This window comes from Branchiostoma floridae, chromosome 5 (genome assembly GCF_000003815.2).
Source record: "Branchiostoma floridae strain S238N-H82 chromosome 5, Bfl_VNyyK, whole genome shotgun sequence".
Taxonomy (NCBI): Eukaryota; Metazoa; Chordata; class Leptocardii; order Amphioxiformes; family Branchiostomatidae; genus Branchiostoma; species Branchiostoma floridae.
The window spans coordinates 14,448,663-14,460,495 of record NC_049983.1 but is presented as its reverse complement, the minus strand read 5'-3'; the positions used below and the strand labels follow the sequence as shown (position 1 = coordinate 14,460,495).

At 39.6% G+C, this 11,833-nt stretch overlaps 1 protein-coding gene across 9 annotated transcripts in view; it reads left to right on the top strand.

Moving 5' to 3' along the window:
- Window positions 1–11,833, top strand: part of LOC118416686 (SLIT-ROBO Rho GTPase-activating protein 1-like) — a 59,212-nt gene that overhangs the window by 21,008 nt on the left and 26,371 nt on the right. For all 9 annotated transcript variants that reach the window (XM_035821865.1, XM_035821871.1, XM_035821870.1 and 6 more), the window contains exons 2-4: window positions 2,836–3,028; window positions 3,534–3,711; window positions 9,655–9,717. In XM_035821865.1, the coding sequence (XP_035677758.1) occupies window positions 2,836–3,028; window positions 3,534–3,711; window positions 9,655–9,717 (434 nt within the window). The remainder of the gene's footprint in view (window positions 1–2,835; window positions 3,029–3,533; window positions 3,712–9,654; window positions 9,718–11,833) is intronic.

Genomic DNA, 11,833 nt, shown 5'->3' with positions numbered 1-11,833 from the left:
GGTAAGCGAGGATTGGTCAGAACGGGTCACATGAGTAAATCACTCCTAGTTTTCAGGCAGATATCACCCCTGTTTTCTTGATATCACCACAGTTTTTCCCTCATTTGCATGAAATAGCAGCACACTTTTTTTCATAGCACCATACTATGTGGATATATCAACAGAAAATGGGGGCTCCTCATTGGCTGAGGGGAAGTAGCCATGGGCTAACACTCAGTTACGTACAACAGTAAATGAAATAACTTGTGCTGTAAGACGACAATACCCAGATATTTGGTAAAATTCTGATACAATGATCATAGATGATACCCTGAATTACATTGAATGTAACTGTAAGCACACATTCTCCATTCCCTACATATATAGATATTTCATAACAAACACCTCTTGTCCCCCAAAGAAAGGTACAGTTGCCTTTTGTGGGCATGTAGATTACATTACTGACAGAAAATCTGTATTGGTGATATGATGATTTCTCATGATGATTTGTGGTATAGAGGTCAATGTAAATATGAATCTGCTGCAAATCATTTTATAGATTTACAGTAGTTACCAATTTTGATATGTGTGATGATCTTGTCAAGTTACAGGATGAATGAGGAGAAGATTATGAAGCAAATTGTAGAGCAGATGTTATTGTTTGCTTCTAACCTTATCTGATAAAGCCTTGTTTTGGTTAGAGACTCTCATACCTGACATACAAACAACAGCATGTGGTATCATGTACCTGGGAATGCTGATGTAAAAAAGCAAACGCTGATGTTAAACAAGGAGTTGCAAAAAAAGAAGCAAACTTGCCCTGCTACTTCTTCTCAGGGTCGCAGTAATTCTTCACATCCAGAAGTTCTGACAGTGACAGAAGACTGCAACAGTTTGCTGTAATACCTTCAGGTGTTCAAATCTCAGACCATATATCTCACCTGTATATGTATCGCTATTTTATCGCATCTCCTCTGCATTAACATTCATGACAGAAAGTCTTACAATAAGAATGCAACTCGGCCTAAACTTTATAAAGTATGCCTGCGAGCATACCAGTTATCAGTTTACTGTGCCTACGTCATAATGATAATGTGCCTATTCTTTTTACGTATCTGTTGTTCTTAGCAAATCATTCATTGTTGGAGATAATCAAAACAAAATAGGTTTAGCTATGAGCACAAAATGGCATCATGTATCGTTGCCCGCAGGTCGTTGGCCGTGTCCTGGTAATAATGTTTTTAGTATTCACAGCTTGTAGCTCCTGCCAGCACTCAGGAGAATGAAATGTCACTGTGGCTCTAATCAATACAGGGGGAGCCAGCCCATGGCTACCTCCATTAGATAAGGGCCCAGGGTCTTGTGGGAAGAGAGGTGTATTGTGTGGGAACACTGCTGTGGAAGCCATCAGCACACTGTACTCATGCTTCACAGTACAGCTACCTGCCAAATGTGGTCCCCAGGTATACAAGACTTGCTTGTTTCACACATGGCTCCTTTTTGGGCTGTCTTTTCTGGTTTAGTGACTTATTTTGTAATCACCAAGAGATGCGGACATCATGATGTAGTAAGCTCAGAGGATCTGTATCCTTCAAAAGCGTTGTGTGTCCTGGAGTAGGGACTATTCTTTTTGGTAGGATCAAACTCAAAGGCCTTCTGTTACTGTGCTGACTTTCTCCTTTGCAGCAGTTATAACTGTAGTTCACCCCTTTCTTCAAGGTTGAGTCTGGAGATGCCTTAGCTCTTTATAACCTTGTCTTGAAGAATATGTGGGGCATGAAGGGGAGACATTCAGGCGGCTGGGGTATACTTCATCACATTGGCTGTAAATGTTGCAATATCTCACCATGAGGGATTCTCTGGGGTTTGAGTATTTCTGTGTATATATGTGTTTAGCCATATTTCTAGTCAGAACATACAGAATTGAAAGCTTGGTTAAACATGTATTTATCAAGGTTAAGTTTGCATTTATTCTCATCAACCCATATTCCCAGTGGACATGGATCAGGTACTTTCTTGCAGTGGTTTCAGACATATTGATGAAATGTCTTGATGCTTGTATGTCTTTACCTAGACAGTGATGGATATCAGCACCTTTTTTTGCACCCACTAAAGCAGGAACTGTCTGAACAAATTATGTTAGTCATTTATTGACACCCTCAAACCAAGCAGGTACTTACAGAGCGTATGTTATTGTATTGATTTTGTTGTAAGGAATTAACAAGAGAAGCTGTACAAATCCCTGTGGCAAGATGAAAGGAAAAAACAGATCTGCGCCCAGTCACATTTGCAAGCAAAAAAACAGGGTATCAGATACTTGTCTGGACCTTAAAAAAGTCACTCTGTATGAGAAATAGGTAGATAGTCCTCTTTCAGCTTCTACCAGTAACTGCCCTCTGTTGCTGAAGATAGATTTTGTTCTGGTTGGTGGTAAGCCAAACTAAAAGTAGTGGAATAACATTTTTTTGTAAAACAAACTTAGCTACTGGAACTGTAAATGGTAGCCATTTAAACAGTGTTCACAGTGAGACATGTTAATAGAAATGGATTGTGAATAGCCAGGTTGGAAACCAAGTAGCCAATACATTTAAGGCAAGTACAACAGGGGGCTAGTCCACGGTCAGGTATTTTATTACACTGTAATTCTTAAAAAAAATTTTCTTTTCACATTTCTTGTGGTGGCCTCTTCACCAATGACTTCATACCACCAGTGTTTCCATTACTTAACACTGATGTGAGTATGGCACTATCATGAACTTGAAACTAAGTTGCAAATGTTCCCTTTTCTCTTCACCACGGAATTAAGTCATTACAAATCGCATTTTCAGTAATCAAGTACAATTTTGTCTTTCCCAGATATCCGTCAGCAGCTGACCGACCAGCTGAAATGCCTGGACTCTCGGATGGAGGCGCAGGCTGCCCTGATGGCGGACCTGCAGGACTTCTTCAGGAGGAAGGCTGAGATCGAGCTGGAGTACTCCAAGAGTCTGGAGAAACTGGCAGACAGGTTCCTCACCAAGGTCAAACAGCAGCAGAAGTTAGATGCTAGGTAAGGAATGAGTCTCATGTTTCTCTTCATCTCTTGTCAAATAATCAGGAAGTTGAAGTTTTTATATCCTCTGTTTCTTGAAAACACTTCACCATCCATACATCCATACACATCCATACTTCACCATCCATACAAAAACTAAAATTCTTTTCCTTTTCAAACATCCAACCAGGGCTGTCTGTAGGACACATCCCTCCAGCCCGAACGTGTGCTTGTTATGACAAGACAAAAATTTCACCCTGTCCATATAAAAATCTGAACTTCATAGCATAAAAGTAATGAAGATGTATTATTGTTGGTTTAAAATGACAGATGTCGACAGTGGCGACAAAAATTAACAACTTGAGCCTATGTTCAACTATGTATTCCAACTATCACAAGTTAATTTCTGAATCATTGAAAAGCATGCTTGATAGATGACAGACCAGCAGGTGTTAAGTTGCCCTTAAAAGATTCCTTTTTACTGTTGGACACATGCCATTGTTCCCCCTTGTTGTACTTACAGTAAGACAGGTGAGAAGAAGGATGGGCACATCCTGTCTCCGTACAACTGCTGGTACCAGCTGCTGGGGGTGACACGGAGGGAGAGCCGCAACCACTCCACACTCAGCGACATCTACAGCACCAACCTCACCAGCAGGTTCACACAGATCAGTGAGGATGTCGGCAGAATATTTAGGAAGGTAAAGGGTCCTGAATATTTACTGTAGTGCTCTCAAGCTCTAAGTAGTTCTCTACCCATCATAAGTTGGTCCTGTTTCAGGGAAGTTGTTCAATCAGATATTTTCAGTACCAACCTCACCAGCAGGTTCACACAGATCAGTTTGGATGTCAGCAGAATATTTAGGAAGGTAAAGGGTCCTGTATTTTATTGTAGTGCACTCAAGCTGAAAGTAGTTCTTTAGACTCTACCCATCGTGAATTGGTCCAGTTTCAGAGAAGTTGTTTACTTAGACATCTACAGTACAAACTTCACCAGCAGGTTCACACAGATCAGCGATAATCAGAATATTTAGTAAGGTAAAGTATCCTGTAGTGCACTCAAGCTGTAAGTATTTTTCTACCCATCATAAGTTAGTCCTGTTTCAGAGAAGTTGTTCTGTCAGACATTTTCACCATCAGGTTCACACAGATCAATGAGGATGTCGGCAGAATATTTCGGAAGGTAAAGCATCCTGAATATATACTGTAGTGCACTCAAGCTCTAAGTACATTAGTTCTATACCCATTGAAATTGATCCTGTTTCAGAGAAATTATTATTCAGACATTTTCAGCTATTGCCATTTATCTTGGTACAGCCAAACAAACCCTGTTGTCAACTGAAATGTGGCTCCACAAGGTTTTTGTTACTCAAAACTCTTGTTACCATTTGGCTGGACAGTAGAAGACCCAAGGGTGATGAGGGCATTTACCTATATTGACTGGAGGGATTGTTCATCCAACAGCGTTGTCAAAATCCTCACACCTTTGTGCTCTCTAAGTAAGTTTGATCTCCTATGGATGACCTTTGGCTTTGAGGTGCAGAAAGATGGAAAGATTCAGACTGATGTGCTAGATCATTCTTCTTTCTCCAAAAAAAGTCTGCAATGCTTTCCTTAACACATTTCTTTTCTAGATTTATTATTTGTTTTACTCCACTCCTTACCCAGTGTCACTGACGAAAAGTAATTGATGCTACTTGAACCGTCTGACTGTTTCCAAAATCATGTTCAGTTGCTTGAGTAGACTCTAGTTGCTTTTCAAAACTTTTTTGGCAAGGAGGCTTTATCTTGAAAAAAAAAAACTTCATGGTTTAAAACATATAGTAATTTTGGTGCGTGGTCTATGATAAGCAGGGAAAATGCAATTTTTGTGTGATTTTCTGTTCTACAAAATTGGCGAAAACTGTTTTCTGTCATACAACATTGGCAAATCCCAGGTGACTCATTAACCTGGCTGTTGTGTTGCCTTTTCCTTCTTCTTAGTTTCATTCTTTCATCAGGTCTGACTCAAGAGTCCTCATGGCAGGGTGTGATTACCATACTGTGGTTTGTGGTCTCCCCTGAGCTGTAGTAATCAAAGCTGATGGTACGATTCCCTAATCCCCTGCCACAGGTTTAGTGTGGTTGAGCTGAATGATCCAGTCATAAAGAGAGGAGCTGCTACCCTTCCACTTTCTGCCCGTCATAAAGGTTTTAGGAGGCATGATTGAAGTGAGTCTGGGGGTGCTTGTGCCAGAATTAGCTCTCTGTAGGAGAATGCTCTGACCTTGTACAGAGGGCACGCGAAGGTGACACAGGTCATACACTGGGTTACCTGGAGAGACTTATCTGACATGAACAGCTGTTCTGAAATGGAAGTGGGTGAAAGATTTCTTGGACTGGTCCTTGAGGCATGGTGTTGAAATGGTTTCAGTTGCATGTGAAAGCCAGCCTCTGTACTATTTCTAAAATTGGAACAAACAGGTCATGCAATTTGTCAGTGTAGACTTAGTTCAGACTTCATATTACCAGATTGCAATTGGCACACTCTTCAGTAAGTTATACTATTATAGACCTCACTATACTATTAAACATCAAAATCATTCTGAAGTAATGACTGCTTCTTTGTGTTTTTGGCAAGGTGTAGAGATAGAAATAGTAACACTACATGTAGTTCATCTTTATTTATGGGGTAACCTATATCCGTTGTACCTAAAAACAGGATATTTAGGGATATCACGTTGATGGACAGTGGTTTCAAATTGAATTTTTTTCAATACAATGCAGTTTGAGACCACCGTCCGTCGACTTGATATCCCAAAATACCCTGGAGTTAAATATAACAAATAAAGGTTACCCCGCGAATAAACCATGAACATGATATAACCTTCTACAGTACATGTGTAACTGCTGCAACATGTACCCTCAGTAAGTAATATCAGAAGTATTCTACATATTGTTACCTTACTTTCTCTTTAGTCTAAGTAGACACCCACATCATTTGTATGCATGGAGAACAGTTAAGTCAGACAGAAGGGATTTGTATTCTACTCCCAGCCTGTCCTAATCATGACCTTATATGTGGGAGGTGTAACCACAGTCAAGCATAGTCATCAACCTGACTTAAACCCCAGCCTCCATGAAATGGACCCATTTTGCTTGCCATAGAAATTCTGCTGTAGCAAAAGCTGTGGTGACCTTTCAATAGGAATCACATAAAGGGAGGTCAGACGTGCCGGGCCTTTGTGATGTGATGGAATTGATAGGGAATTAACACCAATGGTACAAGCTAAGAGGGTTGCATCCACTTAGGTAACCCAAGGGTAACTGCATTAGGTTATTAAGGTTTTTGAAGAGATTGTGTACCATATGTGTAAAAAAAATGGATTAACTACAGCTTAATGTGCCAATCACCCCAACTTGTCAGTCGAACTCTAGCGATTAGGCCCATAGCTGTAACATTGATTGCCCATTACATTCCCTATCGAAATGTCAGTTTTATGGGTAAACTCCTCTTGTCCTTTTCATTGTACTTGATTGGCTAGAATGCAGCCAAGTATGACGACATATGGTGGTAGTGAAAATATCACCTTGTAGCTGTGTCTCAAGGCCATGAATGTGCTTTGCAATGGCTTCTTACATTCTAATGGAACAAATGGGGACTACTGTAGATTTCAATGTTTTTCACAGCATCATGTGTAGAGATCCTGTCAGTTTTAGTCTATAATCATCTGATAGCAATACTAATGTAACAATGTTAAAGAATCTGTAAGGCATATCAATATGGCCAAAATTTAACAATTTGCTATAAATTAGCATAAAGGCCAAGGTCAGCCTTAGTACAAGAATAAATGAAATTGGCTGAAATAACTGTATTTACTGATCAGCTTCCCCTAATTACAAATGTATAAGCTTCCATCTGTTCTGTCTGTACATGGTACATATAAACAGTCAAATAACTTTGCATGTTTAAAGTGATTAGATGAATGTATACCTGGTGCAGGTAAACAAGATAAATTATTTTACAGAACTACCCACCCGAGTAAAATTTTAGCTGCATTAACCTGCATCTGCAGGTCACCTGGTAGTATTTGGAGCCCATATTTTCCACGGGGATCAGTATTTTTGATCCCATAATGCATAGGTCAAATCTTCCATCTCCATGTCTGTGTGAAATGTACCATGCCCAAATGTCCCATAAATGCATGATTTACCCCTGCCATGGTTTGTTATATGTCACACCCACACCATATCTCCTCATCTCAGTAACCTTGCCATTGTTCATGCTATATGTGTTTGATCCTTGTGTTTGTGTACAAAATGTATCCTGAGTTGACAGTTCATTTACCATATGCTCAAAGACAGGGTACATTTTAAGTTCATGTGAGATATCAGAAGGGCGCTTCTGTACTCTGGTCAGCTGCAAACAACTCTGCATGATATGCCTTATGAGATACCATCATTGTAATTGGCAAGGCTTATCCAATAGAATATGAATTTGACCCGCAGCTGAAATGCTCATGTTTTATTGGGCTATCAATTACACACAGTCCTGATTGATGATACATTTAATGACTGGAAAGAAACTCCTGGTATTTTCAGCAAAAGGTCAAATTGACTGTTGAATTTTATGATCAATTTATTAGGTTAAATTATTGCCACTTATTAACATGATACCCCCTTAAGGCATAATGTTTTAGTTATACATTGTATATGTACATGTGCCATTTCCATAGCTTCAAACCATAGAAGGGATCTTTTACAGCTTATCCATTTGTTGTCTGGAAAGAAGCTGATATTCTCATATTGTACCTCCTGTCCCTGTATATCCTTCAGGCCAAAGCCTAAGTGATACATAAGATTGATAGCGTGTATCACCACTGGTGGTGAGATGTGTTTGAACATCTGGTTAATGTGCCAGGTATGCTGTCAATAGGACATAAGTCACCATTGCCACGGCCCATTTCACCTACCTCCAGGATTCAGCGGCCCATCTATTCCAGCAGTGTTTCCAAACATCTTAGTAAAATGTGCCATGTGTCATCCATGTAGAAATGTGCTGTCCCTGACCCCATTCCTTTATCCTGTTGTAGTTATTGATTTAGGCTCAAGTCCAAATCATGTGTAAAAATTGCTGAATTGGATTTTTCCTGAAGATTGTCTTTATTCAAATTTGTTTGTGCCAAAATGATATAATTATATTGCAATGATTTTGATGTAGCATGATTTGAAATGAAAATTTGACAATGAATACCATTTCTTCATCAGTGTGCTGATAAAGTCCTATTCAATTAGACCTGTCAAACAATCAGTAATCAACTTTTGTTAATGGTGCTCTTTCTCTTCCATGTTGGCTAACTATGTTATGACCTCCTCGTTAACGGTCTATTCTCATTTTAGTTGACTCTGATTGGATTTATTCACAGAAATAAATACCTCAGTGGATTTCCTTTTAACAGCACTAACCACATTAGAAATAGAAAACCTGATGTATCAGGAGCAAGATGGTCATACAGATTGGTTATGTTATTCCATCCCAGGGTTGGGTGTGTCATAAAATATTTGGATTGTTCATTTTTCTGGTACTGAACTAGCCCAGGGAGGTCATTGACCTCTGACAGGGGTACTGTTTGTCTACACATGTTTGTGTCTTTTTAGTCGGATTAAATCTCCCTTATAGCAGCCCGCCCAACATCCACTGGCCTCCTAGGAGAGGCCAGTTACAGCCCCGGACAGCAGAGATTGTGTTACACATACTAGTGTATTTGCAGCTATAATGATGCTTTTGATGGATGTTTTTTGATTTTAGCTTGTTGGTAGTTTTTTAGGCCTGAGGAAACATGGTCATTTGGGCACCCTCACAGTTTTTCCATGTTTTAGTGAATTATGATTCAGCACCCCCTGTTATTTGTTATGTGGTACATGCCATTAAATCAGCAATCAGTTTACCTTGTGGTAGCTGTGGCCAAGAAGCTACTCTCCAATCAAAGGTTAGGCTCTAGTCTGCTACACTGCCTTGGATACTGCCAAGTGGTATAATAAACAATTACAAGGACATAAATGAAAATGGGTTTTAAAGAAATTGTTTTTCCTGGTAAAGGGGTTTCAAATGCCTCAGCCCACACTACCAAAAACATAATTACTAACTGGAGGTTTGTGTCCAGACTCCTACAGACTCTTGTTGCTTATGTTGCTGTGAGGAGACTGCTCCTAGGCCTGTTATCAAAGGATTATGACACCATCTTCTTGATGGATTTTAAGGCCCAAAGATTTTTTTCCAATAATCTGTCCAGTCTAGTTAATCTTCTGCAATACTATTATGGTCCCAGGGACGACAGTCTTATGAAGAGTTCTGCATTAGTAGCGTATTTCTCATTACTGTAGTTTGACAAGGTGATTACTTTCAGTACAGGAATGGCCCCAGTTGAAAGGTATACAATGGATGACCTAGTTTATGCTACATCAAGATGGAAATGTCAACCTTGATAAATGATAATATTGAAAACTTCTTGAATGTTTAAAGTTTCACTCAAAATATGGCCGATAAAGAGCCCTGAGATAAAGCACCTGAAGACCTATTGCAATATCTTGTCTGTTCGAAATCAGTAGAATGAATGAACAATATCATTGCAGATGAATTGACCCTGTTTTGTGTTCTTTTTCAGAGTCGAGAGATCACCACAACCTGCCATGAAGACCTGGTGAGGGTACTGAATGAGCTGTACACAGTAAGTATGGACAAAACGTCTCATGCTAGTTAGTAGAATTACCAGTAATCACTTGGGACTATAAAGATAGGATGCCTGTTTTTCCTTCATACATTTTGTGAATGTTGCATGAAACTTTTTCCAAGAATTGTACAAGGTTAATGTGTCCCTATTCGTTCTATGGTGGGTGATGGAGTCTTTATGGAATACACAGTGAAATCTACTCCCAGCATGCCTCAAGAATTACAGGATGAACAAATTGGATTCTTTATGGAAGATATACAAGTAACCAACAGCTCACATTTTTAAAGATTTTGTTTTGTGGCAATGTTGTGCCAATCTAGCATGTTGCCGGAGGGTCTGGAAATATCCCATCAAAAGAAGTTCATATCATTTGAGAGCTAATGGAAAGAGTTTTATAGACCCTTGCGGTGAGTTGTTCAGGAGCTTTTTAAGGACTGTTAGCAGCAACTGTATATAACTGGCACATCAGCAGCAAAGCCCTGGAGAGATGGTATTTCATTACATGGAAGGTGTGTACAATTAGATAAAGTACCTGTGTGTACGTGACTAATAGGGTTGGGTTTAGCATAGAATGGTAATTTGTATAGTTGGCTTAGGAGGATTTGTTAGAGTAATCTTGTAAGACACAGCTTCTTCCTGCAACCCATCAAATTGATATGCTACACTTTCACTAGTAATTACTGCCTCCCTGATACAGGGGCTTGGTAATCTCCTTCTTTTACAAAATATTGAGAAGTTGAAAATGTGAATAGATAACTTGAGGAAAATTCTGGATGACATTTCAATTTGAATATTTCTGAGTAAAGGTTATACCTTCACAATTAAAACTCTTATTATACAATGTTCCAGTAGAAACATAAGTACCTGAATAAATCCAATAGCAATCCAAAAACTGAGACTAGCTAAATAAATGTCCTAAATTGATGTCCTGCTATGACAGCCAATGACAGCGTTTGCTCCATCCAGGCCCAAACTCGTGTTAACCCTGATGAAAAGGGTAAGGGTTACAATTTTGTATTCCTTGTGCATACTCACAGTTTTTTCAAACATGTACATGTACATCCCTTTATCTACTGCAAGACCGCTAAGTGAGGGTAGTTACTTGTACCTTGGATAGTGACTGTCCTAATTCTTCTCACTAATTGGTTTTGGGCCATAAGACTGAATTCCACATAATCTGCCCACTTCTGTTATCTCCTTGTTGGAGGATAACCTCCATACATGACAAAGGAGAGAATCCTTGGCCTTTTACAAGTTTTAGGTTGTCTGCTTGGAGCTTCCTGCTCAGCAAAAGCTATTACAAACTAATGTACATTCTTTGTCTGTAAGGACCTTTCTGTAAGGATAATTAGAGAGTAAGTAGAGACTAAGGCATGATCTAGACACGGTTTTTCCCGATATCGGCGAGCCTACAACCTCTCGCGGACAGCTTTTTTTCAGCGTCTAGATGGAACTGCAATATCACCATAAAGATATCGGCAAAATTACTCCCGAAAGGTCCGGAGCATTCGCACGATAGCTTAGCAGGGGTCCCGACTTCGGGAGGGCTCATTAGCATATAACGCGGGCTCATTGGGCTATATAGCTGTTTATGACTGCAAGCGCCACGGGTGTCACGCAGCCAACGTCCCAGATCCCTCCCGACATCTCCACAGATATCGACAAAAACTGTGTCTAGATTGGGCCTAACTGCAATTTGAATTTGCAGATTCCATACCAATGTCTTTTCACATGTCTGAGTTTTTAAATTGACAGCACTCCCTCCCTTCTTGATAAACCTTGACTTTTGAAAAGAAAATACAAAACCTCACATTGAGTACAAGCAAGGCATTTCTATCAAACCTCAATTGTACTATACATGATAGTAGGATTTGAAGAAGCACAAAGGAGAAGACAATCATATTGGCACACTTTCAGTATGTAGTCCACAAGTACTCTCCAAGCAGAGGTTTAGTCGCGTACATGTAGATATAGTAGTAGTCGGAAAAATTACACCGGCGCTCCTCTTACTGCTTGGAGAGTACCGTATATTCTCGAATAAAGTACGCACTTTTTTAACTTTTCAAAATTGAAAAGGTGCTACAAGTTGTTGCCAAAGTTGGGGTGCGTACTT